The 22,323-nt window shown below is 54.2% G+C and overlaps 2 protein-coding genes across 4 annotated transcripts; both read left to right on the top strand.

The window, feature by feature from the left end:
• Positions 1-12,828: 12,828 nt before the first annotated feature.
• Positions 12,829-16,006, top strand: Fis1 (fission, mitochondrial 1). 2 transcript variants are annotated; one of them, XM_069989234.1, is made up of 6 exons: positions 12,829-12,982; positions 13,595-13,727; positions 14,766-14,825; positions 15,073-15,149; positions 15,499-15,604; positions 15,709-16,006. In XM_069989234.1, the coding sequence occupies exons 1-6, from the start codon at positions 12,938-12,940 to the stop codon at positions 15,804-15,806; spliced, it is 519 nt and encodes a 172-aa protein (XP_069845335.1). In that variant the 5' UTR covers positions 12,829-12,937; the 3' UTR covers positions 15,807-16,006. The 2 variants fall into 2 exon arrangements, with proteins under 2 accessions (XP_069845335.1, XP_069845336.1); XM_069989235.1 differs by lacking the exon at positions 14,766-14,825 and having other exon boundaries at positions 12,834-12,982.
• Positions 16,007-16,105: 99 nt separating this feature from the next.
• Positions 16,106-21,455, top strand: Cldn15 (claudin 15). Of its 2 annotated transcripts, XM_069989232.1 has the most exons (6): positions 16,106-16,768; positions 17,432-17,862; positions 19,863-20,027; positions 20,608-20,689; positions 20,776-20,892; positions 21,050-21,455. In XM_069989232.1, the coding sequence occupies exons 1-6, from the start codon at positions 16,641-16,643 to the stop codon at positions 21,150-21,152; spliced, it is 1,026 nt and encodes a 341-aa protein (XP_069845333.1). In that variant the 5' UTR covers positions 16,106-16,640; the 3' UTR covers positions 21,153-21,455. The 2 variants fall into 2 exon arrangements, with proteins under 2 accessions (XP_069845333.1, XP_069845334.1); XM_069989233.1 differs by lacking the exon at positions 19,863-20,027.
• The last annotated feature ends 868 nt before the right edge of the window (positions 21,456-22,323 follow it).

Below are 22,323 nucleotides of genomic sequence, written 5' to 3' on the forward strand. Positions count from 1 at the left end.
CTAGAGCCCAGCTTTTTGCATTTTATCTCGTTTCTAAAACCTGCTCCATGGAATTGCAAAGCTTTGCACACTGTTGGAATGGGGTCCCTAGAATGCTTCAAAGGTAAAGGTGGGGACCGGTCAATAGCACCTCATTGTTAGTCCCTGCCCCAGGACCTCATTGTTAGTGTGTGGCCGCCAAAGACCCTGCTCGCACTCAGCTCAGGGATAGAAAATTACAGGCAACTCCAGTATCAACCATTCTCTCCTGAACAAACTTTTTTTGTTGTTGTTATTGGTCATGGGGCTTGATCTCTGGGCCTGGGCGCTGTCCCTGAGCTCTTCAGGGCGCTGTCCCTGAGCTCTTCAGCTCAAGGCGAGCACTGTACCACTTGAGCCACAGAACCACCTCCAGTTTTCTGTTGGTCAATTGGAGATAAGAGTCTCACCAACTTTCCTGCCCAGGCTGGCTTTGAACCAAGATCCTCAGAAGCTCAGCCTCTTGATTACAGGTGTGAGCCACCGACACCCAGCTTCCTTACAGTTTCTTGATCCTGACACTGGTCAGGTGCGGGTGCTCTCCTTGTTAAACCCCATTGTTTATATGTGTACTTCTATATGATGAAAAGTTTCCCACTACCACCACCCCCAAAAAAACCCCACAGCACTTCTTGCTCTCCCATACAGTCATGGTGAGGTTCTGGCATATGAGAAACAGAATTTGAGCTTCTAAAGAAACTGCTAGGAGGAGTAGTCTCTGGACTGTGACCCTTGACCCTCCTCCCTATCTGCCCACCTTCTTCCTGCCTGATCCTCAAGAGATGCTGACAGCAAAGCAGCTGCCCGGCCAGCGTGCAGGTGGCGGCCACGTGCAAAGGACGGCAGACAGCCAGCACCGTGGCTCACGCCTATAATCCTAGCCATTCATGAGGCTGAAGTCTGAAGGACCATGTTCAAAGCCAGCCTTGGCAAGAGAATCTTTAAAACTTCATCTCTAACCAACAAAAAGCCAGAAGTGGAGGTCCTGCTAGCCTTGAGCAAGGAAACCAAGGGAGAATGGGGGAACCCTGAGTTCAAGCCCCAGTGTCAGCACACATGCATGCACGCACGCACATACACACACACACACACACACACACACACGGTGGCAGAGCGAACTCCATCACTGATTTTACATCCATACTGGTGTAATGTTTGCCTTTTTCAGTTTAAGGAGTAAAACCTGATTCATATGAATTTTGAGCAAGATTGAGCTTGGCCTGGCTTTGAACCACAATCTTCTGACCTAGCCTCCTGAGTAGCTAGGATTACAGGTGTGAGCCACCAGCATCCAGCCTTTTTTTTGTTCATCATGGGTTTTGAACTCTGGGCCTGGGTGCTCTCCCAGAGCTCTTCAGCTCAAGTGAGCTCTCTACCATTTGAGCCACAGTACCACTTCCTGTTTTCTGGTGGTTAATTGGCAATAAGAGTCTCGAGTACTTTTCTGCCTGGGCTGGCTTTGAACCAAAATCATCAGATCTCAGCCTCCTGGGTAGCTAGGATTATAGGTGTGAGCCACTGAGCCCTGCCAGCCTTTTTTCTTTATGGCATGTAATCTCATTTTGTTAATCTCAAACTGTTGAACTCAAGTGATCCTCCCAAATACCTGGGACTGTCTCTGGAATGTTTTTCTGTGTTTTTTTTTTTTTTTTTTTTTTTTAATATTTTCTTTTTTTTGCTGGTCATGGGGCCAGAACTCTGGACCTGGGCGCTGTCCTTCAGCTCTTCAGCTCAAGGTTAGCGCTCTACCACTTGAGCCATAGTGCCACTTCCAGTTTTCTGGTAGTTACTTGGAGGTAAGAGTCCCATGGGGGCTGGGAAGGTGGCTCAGACTTAGAGTGCTTGCCTTGCATGCATGAAAGGCCCTGAGTTCGATTCCTCAGCACCACATAAGCAGAAAAGACCGGAAGTGGCACAAGAACAACAACAACTAAAAAGAGTCCCTCATGGACTTTCCTGCCCAGGCTGGATTTGAACCGCAATCCTCAGATCTCAGCTTCCTGAGTACTAGATTACAGGCGCGAGCCACCTGCTCCAGCCTTCATGCTGTCTTTAGATGTGGCTTATAAGAAATGGAGTTTAGAGTTTACAGTAGCCCCCACTGCCCTGTGTCCCCAGTTTCCCTGCCTTTCTCCCTAAACCTGGCCTGAAGACAAGGCCAAACCTAACCGCACTTGCACTTGCATTTGTATTTGCCTTTCATGGTTCTAGAGAACTGTGAGGCGATGATGGTCAATCCAAGGCTTCTGAAAATAAACTTCCCAGAAAAAATGGAGGGCTGGGAATGTGGCTTAATGGTAAAGTGCTTGCCTCACATGCACGAAGTCCTGAGTTCAATTCCTCAGTGCCACATAAACAGAAAAAGCCAGAAGTGGCACTGTGGCTTAAATGGTAGAGTACTAACTTTGAGCAAAAGCAGCTCAGGGACAGTGCCCAGGCCCTGAATTCAACCCCCCAGGACTGGCAAAAAACAAAAACAGAAAATGGAAACAAGCCTTTCTTCCACAGTAACATCCAGAACACTCCCCCTCCCCATTAATCTAGCTGCAGATCATTTTAGAGTTTCAAAAAAACAAAACAAAACAAAACACTTAGGGGAGTCTGCAAGGCCCCATGAGGATTCGTTTTAAGGCAGGGGCTCAAGCCTGTAATCCTAGCCTTAGAGATCTGAGAATCGAGGCTTGAAGCCAGCCAGGGCAAGAAAGTTTGTGAGACTCTTATCTCCAACTAAACATCAAAAAGGCAGAAGTGGTGCTCTCCCACTCCCTCCCCCCCCCCACCAAGGCCTCATGCTTTCTAGGCAGGTACTGTACCACTTTTCCCCATCTCCAGCCAAGCTTTTTCCATTGGCTATCTTTGAGCTAGGGTCTTGATTTGCTCCTGAGCTGGCTTGGACTGTGATCTTCCTTCTTGTGCTTCCCCATATCAGCCTGGATGAGAGAGGCACAACACTGCACCCAGACATTGTGCTTCCCCTGTCGCTGGGGTATCAGGCAGGTGTCACTACGCCCAGCCACTGGTTGAGATGGAGTCTTGGGAATTTCCCCCCCACCTCAACCCTTGCTGGCCTTGAACCTTGATTCTCCCATCTCTGCCTCCCAAGTAGCTAGGATTACAGGCATGAGCCACTGTGCTTGGCTTAGGTGTGGGGAGAGAATCAGATCTATTTGACCTTTCACCCCTGTATTTTCTGGACTTTCAGTTCTGTCTCTCCGTAGCAGAGAGTTGTGAGTGAGCGAAACCACAGCTCTGTTTCACAACAACGCCCCACTGGCTTGGCCAAGGGCTGCTAAACAAGGTTTGTAAGGCCAGTGACCCCTATTTTTAGGTCCTAAGCTTTCACAGGTCTCTTTTTTAGGGGGATGGGGGGGCTATTGGGGCTTGAACTCAGGGCCTGAGTGCTGTTTCTTAGCTTTTTCATACAAGGCTGGCATTCTACTCTGAGCCACAGCACCACTTCTGGCCTTGTGGTGGTTACTTGGAGATAAGAGTCTCACAAAGGAAGTGGTACTGTGGCTCAAGTGGTAGAGCATTAGCCTTGAGCTGAAGAGCTCAGAGACAGTGCCTGGGCCCAGAGTTGAGACCCACAACCGACACCACCCCTCCCCTCCCCCCAAAAAAAGTTTAAAAGGAAGGCTTTTTAGGTGGGCGCTAGTGGTTCATGCCTATAATCCTAGTTACTCAGGAGGCTGAGATCTGAGGATCACAGTTCAAAGCCAGCCCTGGCAGGAAAGTCCATGAGACTCTTACCTCCAAGTAACCACCAGAAAACCAGATGTGGTGCTGTTGCTCAAGTGGTAGAGCATTAGCCTTGAGCTGAAGAGCTGAGGGACAGTGTCCAGGCCCAGAGTTCAAGCCCCAAGACCAAAGAGTCTCACAGACTTTCCTTCCTGATCTCGTTTTGAACCACAATCCTCAGATCTCAGCCTCCTCAGTAGCTAGGATTATAGGCATGAGCCACCAGTGCCCGGACGGTGGCTCACATCTGTAATCTTAGCTAGTTAGGAGGCTGAAATCCAAGGATTGTGGTTCAAAGCCAGCTCAGGCAGGAAAGTCCATGAGACTCTTATCTCCAATTAACCACCAGAAAACCAGAAGTAGCACTGTGGCTCAAGTGGTAGAACACTAGCTTTGAGCTGAAGAGCTGAGGGACAACTCCCAGGCTCAGTGTTCAAGCCCAGGACCAAAAAAGAAGCTGAATGTGCCATTTCACACCTATAACCCCAGCACTCAGGATTCTGAGGCAGAAGGATCACAAATTCAAGGCCAGCCAGGGGTACATGGTTGACCTTGACTAAAGACATCAAAAGGATTCAGGACAAATATAAATATTGACCTGTGTGGCAACTTTCCTTTCTCCTCAGGCAGCATTTTTTCCCATTTGAATTCCCCTAGCAGTCCAAGCAGGCTGTCTCCCCGGGATTGTAGTGAGCAGCATGGCATACAGGTGTAAATATCACCTTCACCTAGGCTGGCTTGGAGCCATGATCCTCCTGATCTCCACTCCCTGATTACAGGTATGAGCCACCACGGGCAGCCTGGATTAATTACACACGTTCATTAAACTTCATGGAGGTCATGTGGGACATTCTCCAGCTCTGAGAGGTTCTAGGTACAGGAGTGGAAGACTCCTCTTTCACCCAGATCTTCCTGTAAGGCAGCCGAACTGGAAGCTTTAGTCAGAGTGGAATCAGGCGACAGTGGCTCATGGACTGTAATCCTACCTACTTAGGAGGCTGAGATCCAGAGGATCGCAGTTTGGAGCCACCCTGAGCAGAAAAGTCTATGAGATTCCATCTCCAAAATAACTAGCAAAAGGGAAGGCTGGAGGTGTGGATCAAGTGGTAGAACCCCAGCTGTGAGCAAGAAAGGCATGTGAGAGTTCACTCAAGTGAGTGGGGGAAAAAAAAAACTTCTAAAACAAAATTAAATCCAAAGCAGAACTGGGTGCCAGTGGCTCATGCCTGTCATCTTAGCTACTAGAGAGGCTGAGATCTGAAGATCAAGGTTCAAAGCCAGCCAGACAGGAAAGTCTGTGAGACTCATCTCCAATTAACCACCAGAAAACGGAAAATGGCACTGTGGCTCAAAGTGACAGAGCACTAGCCTTGAGCAAAAAAAAGAGCTCAGGGACAGTGCCCAGGTCCTGAGTTCAAGCCCCACAACCACCACCACCAACAAAAATCTAAAGAAAACCTGAAAGATTTGGTGAAGAAGTTTCTGTACAATTATTGAAGGACTGACCCCCCACTTTTGTTTTTTCAGGTGCATACAGATACCAGGCAACCCTCCAAAGATAGGTGCAGCCTGCCTGACTCCAGCAGGGCAATCTCTCTAAGCCTGGCTGTACACATTCCATCATAGGCCCAACTGAAAAGCCCTCCACCTTCCTTGACCTAGTGGCTTTTTCATTAACCTCTGCCTCCTTGCTCAGACCTCATAAAACCCAGCTCCTGTCCCAGCTCTGATACACAGCTCCAAGCCCACGGGATGGCTGTGCCCCTAGCCGCTCTTTCTCAATGAACAGTCCTCGCCTGTGAAGATTGAGTCCGGCCTGTTTCCTTCCTTTCTCCGCCATTTTCCTAACAATTATAATTTATTTATTATTATATTTGTTGTTGGTGGTGGTGGTCATGAGGCTTGAAATCTGGGTCTGGACGCTGTCCCTCAGCTCTTCAGCTCAAGGCAAGCGCCCTACCACTAGAGCCATAGTGCTACTTTCTGTTTTCTGGTGGTTAACTGGAGGTAAAAGTTTCATGGACTGTCCTGTCCAGTCTGGCTTTGAACCATAATCCTGAGATCTCAGCCTCCTGAGTAGTTAGGATTATAGGCATGAGCCACCAGTGCCTGGCTTAAATTTTTTTTTAATTGTATGAGTTTGATGAGCTACCAAAGTCCCAATGTTTAAAAAAAAATGCACATCTTCAACGTTCTAAAGTCTGGGTGTCTAAGACCAAGGTCCGAGCAGGGTTGGGTCCTTCGAGGCCCCTCCCCTTGGCTTGTGTCCTCACAGGATCTTGCCTCCAGTATAAGTCTATGTCCCAATCTTTCCACTTCTCATAAGGACACCAGTCTCCTTACAAGACCCACTCTAATGACCAGATTTTAACTCAATTTCCTCTGTAACGACTCTTTATCTCCAAACCAGAACTATAGTACACATCTATAACCTCAGCAACTCAGAAGGCTGAGGGGCAGGAGGTCCTGGGGTTTGAGGCCAGCCTGTGCTGCTCAGTAAGATACATCTCTAGATTTGGTCTTTTTAAGGTTCTGGAGTTAGGACTTCAGTACTGAATGTAGGCGCCAATGGAAGGATATAACTTAATTCAAGCTTATTTTGTTCAACGTCCAACAAAAACCTTCCAAACTATAAAAGTGTAAGTGGGAGATTTCATCACAATTTTCCACTGCCTTCATCCTCTCTCAGCTGTTAAATCACTAAAAGCCTCCGCGTTTTAATTTGACATTGGATGTCTTAGAGAGTTCCCAGATGCTCCCAGTTTGAGATCTTATTTTCTCAGAGGCAGCGGCTTCGGCTCAGCTCTTAGTCACGGCAGGCCTTCTAGAACACTCTGTGAGGCATCTGCACACTTGCAAGGGCCGGGACCGGGACAGGGCGTTTTCTGAGTAATCTGACTCCTCACAGCCTTCCTCCTCACGAATGGCTGAGCTGCTGGCTTCTTCCCAGAAATAGGTGATGTTTTACGTCGGAACTGGTTTTGGGAAAAGTTGATGAGACGCGTCAAGAGATGATGAAGTACAGAAAAACAGCCCGGGCTGAGTCAGAGGCGGGGGAGGACTTCCGCGAGCCGCCGCTGGGAAAGGCACAGCAGGGCTGGGGGCGTGGCCCGCGTCGGGGGCGTGGCTCGATCCGCAGGGGGCGTGGCTCTCGTGGCAGGGCAGGCTCCGCAGCGGCCTAACGTGACTCAAGGCCCTGAGTTCAAATCTCCATTCAATCCCCCCACCCCCAGAAAGGAAGGAAAGCCGGGCGCCCGCGGCTCACACCTGTAATCCTAGCAACTGGAGGGGGGGAGGGAGAGGGGATGAGATCTGAGGACTGCTGTTCAAAGCCAGCCCGGGCAGGAAAGTCCATGAGACTCTTACTTAGTCCATGAGATTCCAATTAATCACCAAAAAGCCGAACGTGGAGGTGTGGTTCAAGTGTTAGAGCGCCATGTTTAAGCAAAAAAGGTCAGGCATAGTACCCAGGACCTGAGTTCAGGTCTCAGTATCAGCACACACGCAAAAGTTCTTGTTGAATGTCTACGTTATGGCAGTTGAATTATAACCTCTTAGCTACAGGAAGAGGTGCAAGATCAAGGTCGGTCCATAAGGCAAAAAAAAAAATAATAAAATAAAATAATGTTTACATCTCTATCTATCTATCTATCTATCTATCTATCTATCTATCTATCTATCTATCTATCTATCTATCTATCTATCTATCTATCTATCTATCTACCTATCTATCTGGACACTTTTTCCCCCATCCTGTAGCCAGAATATCACAAACCACTTTGAGTCTCAAGCCAATACTCTCTTGTTGCTACCTGCCCTACCGTACCTCGCCCCGCCCCACTCGCCGAACCGCGGATGTTTACTGGCCAAGGGTCTCAGAGCCACGCCCTCTTTGTTACCCAGGCCCCGCCCGCGGAGGGCAGCTTACTGCGCCGGCGCAGTCGGGACCCCTGGGGTCCTCCATACCACCGATCTGGGCTCCTAGAGTAGCCCCGAGTAGGCGCGCGCGTCGCACCCGGAAGTGTTGGCACCTGGGCTCGGGCATCGTCGGTGGGAAGCTGGCGGCTAGTTCCTACATCCATCCATCCATCCATCCATCCATTCATTCATTCATTCAACAGAAGCTTGTGCGGTGGCACAGGCGTAAGTGAGGCGGGCTGTGCCCCCTTAAAAGGCTGAGGGCCAGGTGACGGACCCTGGCCTGGCCCTGCCCACCGTGGGGGCGCGGACCCCGGCCCGGCCCTGCCCGCCGAGGGGAGCCGGGGCTGGCCAGGCATCGCAGGTAAAAGGAGCCGTCCAGCCTGTGGGGTGCGTGGGGTCCCCCGAGATGAAGCTGGAAAAGTAAGTAGGGGCGACTCGGACGGGCTGCGTGTGCGCGGTGAGGAGGAGCCCCCGTTCCCGCGGCAGCCGGGAAGGGGTGTGGATCTGCACTTCGGAGCGGCGACAAGCTGTCGGGCCTGGGCTGCGCAGGAACGATCAGGAGGCTGCTCCCGCGCTCGCCTGTGTGTGATGGTGACACAAATCAGTATAAGGCTTACTGGCTTCTTCCAAGATGTGTAAACCGCCTTGACAGCAAGGACTCTTCTCTGTTTGGTTTATGCTTGGCACATAGTAAGTAAGTCCCTAATAAATGTCTGTTAAGTAATTGGATGAGGGGCTGGGATGGTGGCTCAGTGGTAGAGTGCTTGCCTTGCATGCATGAGGCCCTGGGTTCGATTCCTCAGCACCACATAAGCAGGGGGAAAAAAAGCCGGAAGTGGTGCTGTGGCTCAAGTGGTAGAGCGCTAATCTTGAGGTGAAGAGCTGAGGGACAGCGCCCAGGCCCAGAGTTCAGGCCCAGGACCAGACCCCTCAAGTAGTTGAATGATGGATGGATAAGAGTGTGTGTGTGTGTGTGTGTGTGTGTGTGTGTGTGTGTGTGTGTGTGTGTGTGTGTGTGTGTTGGTAGCCAAAGCTTGAACTCAGGACCTCATGTTCTCCCTTGGCTTCTTTGCTGAGGGCTGGTGCTCCACCACGTGAGCCACACCTCTAGTCTGGCTTTTTGCTGGTTAATTGGAGATAGAGTCTTATGATCCTCAGATCACAGCCTCTTGAATAGCTAAGATTTCAAGCATGACTTCACAAGGCTCTTGATGAAACTTCACTGAGTTGTTAGGAGAAACTGGGAAGTAGGGGTGACAGATGAAGGAAAATTGGAAGAACACAAGTCCAGTCCTGGTAGTAGGGTTTTTTTTTTTTTTTTTTTCAAGCATTCCTCCTGAGCTAACCACTGATAACAAGCTGAAAGTAAAGAAACCTAGAACCGGGGCTGGGAAGGTGGCTCAGTGGTAGAGCGCTTGCCTTGCATGCATGAGGCCCTGGGTTCAATTCCCCAGCACCACATAAGAAAAAAGAAAAAAGCCGGAAGTGGAGCTATGGCTCAAGTGGTAGAGCGCTAGCCTTGAGCTGAAGAGCTGAGGGACAGCGCCCAGGCCCAGAGTTCAGGCCCCACAACCGGACCCCCACCCCCACCCCCCAAAAAAAGAAACCTAGAACCCACTCCACCTGGCAATGGACTCCAGAGAGAAAGCCAGAATCTGCAGAAACAGAACAAATATCAGTCCTAGATTGTTTTCTCAGCACCCCAAAATGTCAGTTTCCTTTCCGCTCACCCACATGACTGAATTTAACACAAGCAAAATTCTCACCTACGTGCATGAAGTCATAGGGCTGATTTGAAACTTGTATTTTATTGCATTACTGTTCCATAATTTAATAAAACCATTATGTGGTGTTTGTTGTTTATTTATCTTCTCAGATAATTCAGGAAAAGTAGCTTCATGACTCCTTTTTTAAAACTTTGTATTGATTATTTTCTCAAATAAATTTACTCAGCCAAATACTTTCATACCATACTGTATATTACTTTAAAAATGGTCAGGCACAGTGGCTCATGCCTGTGATCCTAGCTACTCAGGAGGCTGAGATCTAAGGGTCAAGGTTTGAAAACATTGGGGCAGAAAGATATCCAAGACTCTTATCTCCAATTAGCCAGCAAAAAGCCAGAAGTGGAGGTGTGGCTCAAGTAGTAGAGCACCATCCCTGAGGAAAAAAGGTAAGGAAGAACATAAAGCAATGAGTTCAAGCCCCATACTGGTATGCAAAATATTAAAATTAAAAATAAAAAGATTTCTCCTTTAAGCATGGAGCTCTCTTCTCTTACCTGCAGTGGCAGCTGAAATTAAGCATCAGGGAAGGACTCAAGTTCAAATTCGAGCATTTCTGCTTCTAGCTCTGTTTCATTGGGAAGATGACAGAACGTTCTGGAGCCTGAGTTTCTTCAGAGTTCAAAAAGGAGCTTAAAATGGCATCTTTTGTGCTAGTCACAGGTGGCTCAGTCCTGTAATCCTGGAGACCAAGTGTTAGGAATCTGCGTTGTTTTCCCAACTCCCTGTTTTCCCATGTTCTCCCATGGCATGGCCCTCTGACTGTGCTTCCCCCTCCTCCCCAGAATTCTTTTTTTTTTTTTTGCCTGTCCTGCGGCTTGAACTCAGGGCCTTGGCATTGTCCCTGGGCCTCTTTGTGCTCAAGGCTAGCGTGTTATTACTTTTTTGGGGGGGAGGGTCGGTCGTGGGGCCTGAACTCCAGGCCTGGGCACTGCCCCTCAGCTCTTCAGCTCAAGGCTAGCGCTCTACCACTTGAGCCACAGCACCGCTTCTGTTTTTTTCTGCCTATGTGGTGCTGAGGAATCAAACCCAGGGCCTCATGCATGCAAGGCAAGCACTCACCACTGAGCCACCTTCCCAGCACTTTACTACTTCTTGAGTCACAGCTCCACTTTTCTGAGTAATTTATTGGAGATAAGAGTCTCATGTGGCCTTTTCTGCCCAGGATGGTTTCGAATTGCAATCCTCAGATCTCAGCCTCCTGATTAACTAGGATTACAGGCTTGAGCCACCAACATCAGGCCTGGAATTCTCCCTGGAATCCTATCATCTAATCCCAAATGATATGAATCTAAATGTGAACACACACACACACACACACACACACCCCTGGAATTCTATCATCTAATCCCAAATGATATGAATCTAAATGTGAACACACACACACACACACACACACACACACACCTGGAATTCTCCCTGGAATCCTATCATCTAATCCCAAATGATATGAATCTAAATGTGAACACACACACACACACACACACACACACACACATATCGGCCCCAATTGACAGGCGCCTGAGTTCCTGAATCACAACCTGCACTGTAGGTTTGCACCACAGGTTCCCAGAAACAGATCTGTGTAAAACAAGTTCAGCCTCAGCAAGCCTCAGTACCCATACCAGTACCACAGACTTGCAAGGCAAGTCCTAAAACTCTTTGAACTCTCCAGCTCCCTGCAACCTTACCCCCACCCATGACCTTACTTGACGTACCCCCACTCGTGCCCCCATTATGCCTCAGATCTCCGAAATCCTCAGGTCACCTTGGTGTCCCTCGACAACCTTCATTCAAGTTGATCTGGTCTGTTTTCATTCTTCCTGCCTCTCAATTCCATCTTTTTCCCTGAGATATGAGGATGGAGGTTCAAAGCCAGCCCTGTCAGGAAAGTCCATGGGATTCAATTCTCTGATTAACCACCAAAAAGCCAGAAGTGGAGCTGTGGCTCAAGTGGTAAGAGTGCCAGTCTTGCAGAAAAAGCTAAGTGAGAGCCTAAGCCTTTGCAAACGTGACAGGTGTTTGGACAATAACCCAGGCACGTGCACTGACCTCTTTACTATTAGTGCTTTTGTCCATGTTTACACAGCAGTCTCGGCCCGTAGGGAACTTCCATTCCATGGAAAGGCTGAGTCAAGGTGAAAAGACTGCAAGTCTAACGAAGCATCACTTCACTTCCCCTTGCTTCCAACTGCCTTCCCTCTCCGGTAGACCCAAAGATGGTAAACCCAAAGACAACCTTGCAAGAGACAAGTTCTTATTGTAGTGAAACTGAAGTCCAGGAGTCCCAAGATCTCCCCACCACTTACCTCCATGTGCAAATAAAGATGGAGAAAGGCAGAGAAAGGGGGTTTTATTACACACCATTCCTGGGAAGACATTGCTTCAGTACAAGAGTGTGGGGGTGTACAGACATTGTCTTCAGGTTAAATAGACAAAATGAAAATAGGGGGAGGGAGGGAGAGAGGCATGTATAATTTCAGACAGTGCTAGGTCACTGGTCTGGCCTGGTTAACTTTTTGTCTCAGTCTTCTTCCTCAGAAGAGGTGGGGGAGAATTGTAACTTTGCCATTGGAATGACTGGCAGGTAGTTTTTGGTTGTTTGGTGTAATATGCTAAGAAGGCTTTGCCTGTTTGAGGGGAGGGTCTGACTTCCACACAAAATGCTCATCTGTGAAACTTGGAGTTCAAGGTGATTGCAAAGGGACTGCAGCACAGAATAGGTCAGATGAAAGGACACAGCCGGGCGCCGGTGACTCACGCCTGTAATCCTAGCTACTCAGGAGAATGAGGTCTGAGGGTCCTGGTTCAAAGCCAGCCCGGGCAGGAAAGTCCGTGAGACTATCTCCAGTGAACCCCCAGGAAATCCAAAACGGCACTGTGGCTCAAGCGGTAGAGCGCTCGCCTTGAGCTGAACAGCTGAGGGACAGCGCCCAGGCCCAGAGTTCAAGCCACACGACCGACCAAAAAAAAAGGACACAAAGTTAGGGGGCTGCAGTTCATCCACGGGGCTCAGCACAAGCATCTTTCAAGTTTTGCAGATGCAGCAGTGATTGCTGTGCTTGGGCCCATCTCCTGCTAGACATGTGACTAATATCCCGTCCTCTATCCTGCGTATAGAAATACCTGCCCCAGGTATTGCGTTGCAGGCAGCGGGTTTCTGGGGATGTCAGGCTGCTCCCTACAAAGATGCGATCCCTGCAGGGTTTTCCATCCCGGAGCCTGGCCTGCCAGGCTCGGTCCCGGACTTGTGGGTTGGGTCTGCCGGCCCCCAGTGCCGGCTGGAAGCAGGAGGGGCGGGGTCGCCCGGGCGTGCGCACTAGCGCCCCCTGCGGCAGGGCCGACAGGGGCAGGCGGGGCCGGGCCAGACTGGCTGCATCCGTCGGGTGCCGGAAGTGCCTCTCCGCCCCTGCACCGGACCATGGAGACCGTGGTCCTGTAGAGTCCGCCGTGTGAGGACTGCGGGGGCGGCGGCCATGGAGGCCGTGCTGAACGAGCTGGTGTCTGTGGAGGATCTGAAGGTGAGGCCTGGCCCGCGGAGGCGAAGGGGAGAGTGGTGGACGGGTCCCGAGCAGAGTCCCGCGAAGGCCAAACTCACTCCCAGCCTCTGCTTTGCCCAAGGCGTCCGAACTACGACTCCCGGCAGCCTCTGCGGCGCGAGCTCCTGCCCGAAAGCCGCTCCTGGCCCTAGAGGCTGCTGGGAGTTGTAGTTCTTTCCGCCTCCGTCCGAAGGCCTGGAGTCGGGATCTGGGTTTGCAGAGCTGGGCGTTCCGGACGTCCCTTAGGGGTGAGACGGCGCAGTGCCGAGCTCCGTCCCTGCCATGTCCCCGGCCTTGCAGCCGTGGGAGGCGGGCCCTGCCTCTGCTCCCGGCTGTCGGCTGAGATGAAAGCGCGGGCGGGCCCGGGCGCCTCCCCGAGGACTTGGGTGTCGCGGGCCAGGCTGGCGAGTTTACGGTCCCGCTGCCCGGGCGGTGCCTGGAGCCGCCAGCAGGCGGCCGCGCCGCCGCGGGGAGGGCGGGAGCAGAGCCGCGGGGTACCAGGCCCCGAGATCGCGGAGGGGAGGCGAGTGGCCGGCACCTCCGGTTCTGAACGGTCGCCCCTCCGCTCTCCCCTCCTCTCCTCTCCTCCGGCAGAAGTTTGAAAAGAAATTCCAGTCGGAGCAGGCGGCGGGCTCCGTGTCCAAGAGCACACAGTTCGAGTACGCCTGGTGCCTGGTGCGGAGCAAGTACAACGATGACATCCGCAGAGGCATCGCGCTGCTGGAGGGTGAGGCGCCGGCCACCGACCCTGCCCGCCCGCCTCGGGCTGGGCGTCCTCGCCATTGGCCTCCCTCCCTCCATCTCAAGCCCCCGACCCTACCTCGCAGCGCGGGCCCTCCGCAGGAGTGCCCAGTCAGTCCGCCAGGATGGCTAGAGCCGGCCCTCCACAGCCACAGCTTTCACACTTGCAAATTTATAATAACCTAAGAGACTTTGAAGAAAGAAAAAAGACATGCTGTCTACTGAGCATGTACAGACACTTTTTTTGGGGGGGGGGGAGAAGGGGGTCCGGTCGTGGGCCTGAACTCTGGGCCTGGGCGCTGTCCCTCAGCTCTTCAGCTCAAGGCTAGTGCTCTACCATGTGAGCCACTGCACCACTTACGGCTTTTTTTTTCTTTTTGCTTATGTGGTGCTGAGGAATCGAACCCAGAGCCTCAGGCATGCAAGGCAAGCGCTCTACCACTGAGCCACCTTCCCAGCCCCAGACATATCTTTTTAATGCTGAGGCTGAAGCTTGAACTCACTGAGGGCCTGGGCACTGTCCCTGTGGTTTTTCACTCAAAGCTGACACTCTACCCCTCGAGCCACAGTTTTTTTGGTGGTTAACTGGAGATAAGGGTCTCATGGACTTTGTTGCCCTTGATGCTCAGATCTCAGCCTCCTGAGTAGCAGCTAGGATTGCAGGGCCTGGCAAGTGGCAAGTGTCTTTGTTAATGCAAACACAGAGCCTACACTGGCAGTTGGGTTGTTCAGGTTTCCCTGATGGAGCTAACCAGTAGATGTGGTCTGTGGTCATCCATAGTCCAGCTGCAGGCAGTGCAGACCACTAGGAAGGATGCAGAACTTCTTGGGTACAAGCTCTGGTCCCCAGGGAAAGTCGGGGGGAGGGTCACTCAGGGAAGATGAGTTAGAGAAAAGGAATCACATCCTTTTAGGGGCCAGATGGTCACTGTTCTCAGTCAGCAGATGGTGAGGCCAGTGATCTGTAGTGGGATGCACAGCAGAGCTACCCTTTGCGTGTTTTTGTTTCTTTTGATTAAAACAGGCTCTCACTGTGTAGCTGGCCTTGAACTCATGATCCTCTTCATCAGCCTCCTGAGTACTGGTATTAACAAGAGTGTGTCACAATGCTTGGCAAGGGTAGAACTGCCTTTGACCTTCTGTGCCTTGGTTTCCTATCGGTTCACAAGGATGCACAGCTATCAGTGATTCTGGGATGCATGTCACTGGGGTGTTGGGCAGCCCCTGCTATCATGGAGACCCAACGTCAATGGGAGGTGGAAAGAAGTCTTTTGGAGCACCCCATTAAGAGAAGAGAGGCAATTTTTGCTTTCTTTTCTGTCTTCCCCAAGAGCTGCTGCCCAAAGGGAGCAAGGAGGAGCAGAGGGATTATGTCTTCTACCTGGCTGTGGGGAACTACCGACTCAAGGTAAGGCCCTCAGGAAGGCCACCCATCGGAAGCGGGCAGGTGTGATGCAGGTGACAGTAGGCAGGACAGGCCCCTTGAAGGAAGGGTAGAAGATCAGGATCCTGCAGGTGTAAGTCTGCCGTTATGTCTGGGGTGCAGCCCAGGCCTCGTGCTCTTATCTCCCCTGGCTTATCAACCCCACACAGTTGGGTCGGTGGACTCTACTCCGTTGGGTGGGGCTGGGGTGAGGGCTGGGACAGGGAGGAGGTGGAGGGAATAGTGGGCATAGGAGAGGAGCCTGGGTGGGGCAGGCAGGGTGCTGGAGTCCACGGGTGCCCACGATGTGGGGCATGTTTTCCCACGAGTCCAGGAATATGAAAAGGCGCTGAAGTATGTGCGAGGGCTGCTGCAGACGGAGCCGCAGAACAACCAGGCCAAGGAACTGGAGCGGCTCATTGACAAGGCCATGAAGAAAGGTGACAGCCTCAGCCTCTGTGTGCCCTCCTGGGCCCCGGCTCACCCCAGCCTCAAGAAGGGGTGCACCCATTCCGCCTCCTGACCCCCCTCTCCCTTTCTGCAGATGGGCTAGTCGGCATGGCCATCGTGGGCGGCATGGCACTGGGCGTGGCGGGCCTGGCTGGACTCATCGGGCTGGCTGTGTCCAAGTCCAAATCCTGAAGGAAGCTGGACCTGCTCCTTGGCCCCGGGCACCTGGGAGGCTGAGGGCACATGAGGGGCCCTGGCCATCCTTGCCAGCCTTCTCCCTTGTCGTCTTTCCCCCTCTCCTCCTACCCCCCCACTCCCGTGGCCTTCCATCCCCCCCCCCAACTGTGACCTTGAGTGTAAATAAACGTAGGCCATGGGCCGTGGCTTGCGAAGCTAGAGTCTGATTTGTGGGAGGAGTGGGCTCACCTCAGGCAGGTGTTGGTGGTCACCCCCCCCCCCAGGTCCTCTCCTGCCCTGGGACCCCAGGCTCCCGCCCTCTGGGCTGCTGTGAGCCTCTGCTTTGTCCTCTGAGCTGCCCCGCCCACATCCTTCCTTCCTCTCCTCCCCCACTGCCCTTCCGTGGCTTTCTGTGGCCCCAGCACCCTGTCCCAGGGGAACGGTTGAGATTTATGGCCCGGGTCTCCTCTCACCCACTCAGCTGCCTCCAACACCACCTGTGGAGTTTTCCACACCAGGAGGCCCCCACTCAGCTTCCTCCCAGGACTCCGCCCTTCCCTCCCTTTGTCTCCCTTGCCCCCCCCTCCTCCTCCTAAGAGGAAGGGGGGGCAGGGAAGGGAGCCCTGGTGTGGGGTGGTGTGTGGGAGAGGTTGGGGCCATGGGGTATCCCAGTTCAGCCTGTGGAATGGGAGGCCCCACCCAGCCCACTTCGCCCACACCCCCTGGTGCCAGGCTCTGCATGGGCCTGTGTCCTGCCGCATGCCTATCGTTCCACAGCCTGCCACGCCACGGGGGGCGGGGGAGGTGGGAAGAGGCACCTGACACTGGGAAGGGGCTGGTGATGGGAGGATGGGCACCCCACAGGCACCCCATTCCCCCTCCGACGGCCGAGGTCCTGCACCAACCTGTACCTGTGACTACCCTGCCCGAAACAGGTGCTGGGCCTGCCTTCCAATCCATCATCATCAATATAGCAGGTGACAGCCGTTGGTAACAGAATGAGTTAGGCAGAGATTAGCCACACGCCCCTGGGCAGAGAGACCTAGCTCAAGACTCAAAGGTCAGCTCCCAGAGGAGGGAAACCCCAGTTGGGGCAGGTGGCTGCCCTCAGCCCTGCAGCACTCAGACAAGTACTCGGAAGGGGGGGGGGCACTAACAGGTGAGGGCTGTGATCCCTGGAATCACAAGCCCCGGGCCTGTAGCGATCGCCAGCCCAGGGCCCCCAAGCCCCCTTGATAAGATAGCATCTAGGCTGTACCCAACTCGGATCCCCCAGCTGCCTACCCTTCACCAACCTGCTTAGTCCTCACGTGACCCAGCACCCCAGGGCTGGCTGTGCCCCGGGACAGGCAGGGAGACAGTCTGAGATGGGCTTCTTTGGGCACTGTTACCTTTCCCCTCTTTGCCAGTCCGACTCCATTCTCTGACCTCCTGTGAAGTCTGAGTCAGAGTTGGCCACTTCCCCTTGGCTGCTGATGTCTCCCTTGGGGCGCTCCTGCCCAGGCCGGGGCTGTCTGGCCTGGCGTTAGTCTCCCAGCAAGTGTACTCCCCCACCTGGCAGGGCGGGGAGTGGGGCGGCCCAGAGGCTGGGGGCGGGGATGGACTTTTGGCCATTTATTCCCTCCATCTCTTGTCAACAGCTGCAGAGCAAGCGGGGCTCGGCTCATTCCTCTGACCTGTGGGGAAGCAGAGACCCAGAAGACAGCGGAGAACCCAGAGACAGAGCGGACCCGAGGAGCTGTGCTGGGCAGGGCTCTTCAAGTCCTCCCTGGCTGGAGTCCCTTGGGGGCCCCCCAGGGGTGCTGCCCTTGCCCCTCTGTGGGGCCGCTGCCCCAGGGGGCCCTGTTGCCCAGGATGTCTGTGGCTGTAGAGGCCTTTGGCTTTTTCCTGTCAGCCCTGGGGCTGCTGATGCTGGGGCTCACACTGCAGAACAGTTACTGGCGGGTGTCCACCGTACACGGCAACGTCATCACCACCAACACCATCTACGAGAACCTCTGGTTCAGCTGTGCCACCGACTCCTTGGGCGTCTCCAACTGCTGGGAGTTCCCATCCATGCTCGCATTGTCCGGTACGGGGCCCCTGGGCGTGGCGGGGCTGTGGGCATCAGGGATTCAAGCTCTGGGCCCTCGACGGCCACAGCCAGGAATGTTCTGGGCACCATCCGGATGTGGAGTAAGGCCTAGGTAGACTTGTGTCGCCGCCTGGAGGGGCCAGTGTGGCTCCAAGTCAAGCTCCTGCTGCTGCTAGCTCTATGCCCAGGCCACACAATGGTGCAAGATCCATGCCTGCCATTTGCACCCTTGTGACAGACGTGTGGGGCACAGGTGCAAACCCAGTGTGTGGGGGCACTTGGTACATTTGGGGTTTCATTCTAGGCAGGACTGCTGGGGCTGGGGGCGTGAGGCCATGGCCCAACGTGGGACTCTGGGTGGTGGATTGGCTGCCAGTGTCAGTGACCTACCTGTGTGCCCACAGCCGGGTGCCCGGCTGCCCTGCTGAGCTCCACAGGGCCCTTGGTCAGGCCTGGCTGTGGTGGAAAGGGGGGCCAGGCAGGTGCAAATGCTGGCTGCAGAGGGCTGTGTGTGAGCATGTGTGTGTAATTGGGGGGCTCATGGTGGTTGATGAGGTTCTTAAAGGGCTGTCGCCTGGATTGTGAAACCTCTGATAGCTACAGGTCCTCCTACCTCTGGCTCAGCCCATTTTTCCTGCCCTGAAAAGACATGGCCCTCAAATCTGAGGATCACGGTTCTAAGCCAGCCCAGGGAGGAAAGTCCAAGAAACTTTTCTATTAACCACCAAAAAGCTGGAAGAGGAGTGGTGGCTCAAGCACTAGAGTGTTAGCCTTGAGTGGAAAAAGCGAAGGGACAGTGCCCAGAGCCTGAGTTCAAGTTCCAGGACTGGCACAAAACAAGATGCCCTGAGCATCTGGGTGTCCAATGCCTGCTGACTCCTGGGTTAACCATTCAGCCTTCTGTCCAGGACTGTGTGCAGACACGCCTCTCTGCTGAGTTGAGGCCAGTGAGGGCCGGAGGCCCAGAGTGCTGTGTGGCGGGAGGGGTACACAGCCCACAGCAGCCTGTGTGAGGACATTTACCTGCAGAGCCTGGCACCCAAGGGGCCCGTGGGACGGTGTGAGTGTGCAGAGCTGATGTGCAAGGGTACGGGTCTCCTTACCTTCCCCTTGGCCCTTACCTGTGAACCCCCTGTCTGCAGGGGTGGTGGGCACAGAGGCTGGGCCCCTGCAGTCCTGGAGGCGGCTGGAAGGAGCTGGGGCTCTGGGCTGTGGTGTCCTGGGGAGGGGGCCAGGCTGTCACCCCTCCTGGCTGTATCTGCAGACTCCTCCAGGGGGGCACAGAGTTGGTGGGGGACTCTGGGACTCTGAGTGGCTTCCTAGAGAACTTTGTCCCCCCCTCTCTGCTCCCCAACTTGGGCCACTTCCCTTCTTCCTGGTAGGGATTCAGCCTTTCTCCTTCAACACATGCTTGGGCCCCACCCGGGAAAGGGGTGCAAGGTCCTTGAGAATGCTTGGCAGCGAACAGAGACAGGAGGAGTAGCAGAGACAGAAAGGAAGCGGCAGCTGCCCTCAGTGTTGAGAAAGGGGAAACTGAGGTATCCTAAGACTGAATGGATAGGGCCTGGGCCAGTATCCCACCTTTCCAGATCAGAAACTCCCCTGACCCTCGGCCATGGGCCCCTACTGCCCCCTACTGGTCATTCCAGGAAGGAACTCAGGTCCTACACTAGGCACTGGTGGGGTTTGGAATCAGGAGTGAGGTTAAATGGTTTCCTGAAGCCTTGGCTCCCAACAAGAGGTGATTTTTGCATTTCCCCTGCCATAGCCTGGGGAGGAGACTGACCAGGGGAGAGGTTGCAGAGGTCTAGGAGGCTGTGCACAGGGTGTTCCCAATAACTGAGTATGCAGGTGTGCCAGATGGGACCCTGTAACAGGATAGCAGCGAGGCAGAGGGGGACCTGTGGTCTTCTAGGAACTGGGAACTAGAGGGACACGGGTGCCTGGGGCCAGAGGGGCAGCCCCAAGGGTAACAGCTGTGCCCCACCCCCTCTCAGGGTATGTCCAAGGCTGCCGTGCCCTCATGATCACTGCCATCCTCCTGGGCTTCCTGGGCCTTGGCCTAGGCCTGCTGGGGCTGCGCTGTACCAACTTTGGAAGCATGGAACTCTCCAGGAAAGCCAAGCTGGCGGCCATCGCAGGCGCCTTGGACATCCTTGCTGGTAATGGGGTGGGGGAGGGATGATCTCTCTGCCTTCATCTCTTCGTCACCTTCCTTTTGGCACTGACATCTGGCCTCCCTGGCCCCCTCCACCCTCCTCTGTTCTCAAATCTCTGGGGAGAACCAGGGGCTCCTATGGAGTCAGGTGTGAGCCGGCTGGTGGCACTGACCCCAAAGCCAAGTAGGCCTGGAGAAGTCGCACTGCTCCTGAGGCAGAGCTAGGTCAGGGAGGGGTGCATGTCACCCACACTGGGCAACACGCCACCCATTCTGGGCCCATGTCTCCCATCCTGGTCCCTCACAGTAAGCCTGGGAGGCAGGTGGGGATATGGTCAGAAAGGCGACAGCCCGGGGTTGGAGGGCTTTGTGAGGCCAAGCAAAGGATGCCCGGGATTGGGACCGGCTCCAGGCCCTAGGGGTGAAGAGTGAACAGGGCAAGGTGGAAGAAGGAAGGCCGTGGGGTGGAGGGCCCTCAGTGTTGGGACAGGGAGTGGAGTGGGAGGAAGGGATTGGGTAGAAACATGTCCCCCAAACCCCCCACCCCGGCTCCTCGCACTAATGCAGCCTCCTCCGCCTCCCAGGGGCCTGCGGGATGGTGGCCATCTGCTGGTACGCGGTCAACATCACCCAGAACTTCTTCAACCCTCTGTACAACGGGACCAAGTGAGTGGGAAGCCGCCTGCTCCAAGGTTGGGAGAAGCACCCCACTTTCCCCCCTCTCCCCTGCTTACCACACCCACCCCTTCCAGGTATGAGCTGGGCCCTGCCCTCTACCTGGGCTGGAGCGCCTCCCTGCTGTCCATCCTGGGCGGTGGCTGCCTGGGCTCCAGCTGCTGCTGCGGCTCCAAGGAGGACCCAGCAGCCCGGTGAGGAGGGGGGACAGGATGAGGAGGGATTGGGTGATTAGGGGGGTGAGGGGATGGGGGACGAGGAGGAGGGGTGGGGTGAGGGGGCGTGAAGAGGGAGGGATAGCTTGAGGGGGTGGCGGGGAGCAGGTCCCTCCGTGACACGCCACTCCCGCAGGCCCAGGCTTCCCTACAAGGCATCCACGGTGGTGGTGGCGCCTGGCCCCTCAGATGAAAGCGATATTAGCTTTGGGAAATACGGCAAAAATGCGTACGTGTAGGTCTAATAGGTGTTGGAGTCTCCGCCTGTGGACCCCCCCACCCCTGCCCAGTGGGGGCAGGGACCCCTTCCCCGCCCAGGGACCAACAGCCCCTTAAGAACCTCAGGGAAGTCCTGCCCACCCACAGCCCTCACTCCTTTAGTCTCCTCCTCCCTCCTACTCCAGCCCCAGGGAGGGTGACTCTCATCCTCCGGACCCTCCCAGGCCCGGAGAGGCTCTGGAGAACTCCCCTGGGGCCCAGTGGCTGGAGAAGTCCCTCCTGTGTGCATCCTATATAAATGTATAACTCCGTGCATCTATAAATGTGTATTATGACTGCCAGAGCTGCCCACTGCCTTTCAACTTCCTTCTCCAGCCCAGCAGCGTAGCGATTTCACAGTGGGGCCGAGGGGCTTGTGAGCATGGGGATGGCTCAGGATGTGGGGATGCGCGGTCCCACTGTGTGTGCAGCAGACTGGCTGGGTCTGGTGCAGGTGCATTCCTGAGTCCAGAGAAGGCTGGGGGGCAAAGGGGGGGGGAGGGCATGGCTCTATAAACAGCTCAGACCCAGGCACTGGGTGGTGGGCACGCTTGTCACAGGCAGGCCCAAGTGAGTACCAAGTGTGAGGCTGCTAGATAGAAGCTGGCACCCAATGGAAGCCCGAGGCTGAGGCCCAGGCCCATGCGTGTCCCTCCCCCCTCAACCACACCAGCCCCCCTGCCTCCTCCCATCCCTTCCACTCAGGAAAATGGTGTGTGCCTGAGTGCAAGGCCTGGTCCCCTTGTCTTCACCCATGCTGCACAGCTGTGTCAATCTGTGGACACACTGGCCCTTTTCTGCTGTGCTTTCCAGACGGTTTTTTCTTTTATTGTGTGTCAGCCCTGGGCCTCGAACTCTGCCTCAGCACTGTCCCTGAGCTCGAGGCTGGCACTCTGCCACCTGAGCAAAAGCTCCACTTCCGGCTCTTTGCTGGACATAAAGAGTCTCACAGATTTTCCTGCCTAGACTGGCTTCAGATTGCAATCTTCAGATAGATCTCAGCCTCTTGAGTTGCTACGATTACAGGCATGAGCCACCAGCGCTCAGCATGGCTGGTAACTTGCGGGGAGCACCTTGCATTCTGACTGGGTATACAAGTGGTGTCAGCTCCACACCTGGATTATCCTTAAACGTGCCACAAAGTGTGTAGCC

The sequence above is a fragment of the Dipodomys merriami genome, unplaced genomic scaffold, assembly GCF_024711535.1.
Source record: "Dipodomys merriami isolate MVZ:Mamm:240054 unplaced genomic scaffold, mDipMer1.0.p SCAF_373, whole genome shotgun sequence".
Classification (NCBI taxonomy): Eukaryota; Metazoa; Chordata; class Mammalia; order Rodentia; family Heteromyidae; genus Dipodomys; species Dipodomys merriami.

Excerpts from the sequence above, each read along its gene's own strand:
- Cldn15 (XM_069989232.1), top strand. The coding sequence starts at position 16,641 with ATGGGCACCCCACAGGCACCCCATTCCCCCTCCGACGGCCGAGGTCCT. Across the intron at positions 16,769-17,431 it reads CATCATCATCAATATAGCAG|CTGCAGAGCAAGCGGGGCTC; the intron begins GTGACAGCCGTT and ends TCTTGTCAACAG. Across the intron at positions 20,690-20,775 it reads CCTCTGTACAACGGGACCAA|GTATGAGCTGGGCCCTGCCC; the intron begins GTGAGTGGGAAG and ends CACCCCTTCCAG.
- Fis1 (XM_069989234.1), top strand. The coding sequence starts at position 12,938 with ATGGAGGCCGTGCTGAACGAGCTGGTGTCTGTGGAGGATCTGAAG. Across the intron at positions 15,150-15,498 it reads TGGGGAACTACCGACTCAAG|GAATATGAAAAGGCGCTGAA; the intron begins GTAAGGCCCTCA and ends CCACGAGTCCAG. Across the intron at positions 15,605-15,708 it reads TGACAAGGCCATGAAGAAAG|ATGGGCTAGTCGGCATGGCC; the intron begins GTGACAGCCTCA and ends CCCTTTCTGCAG.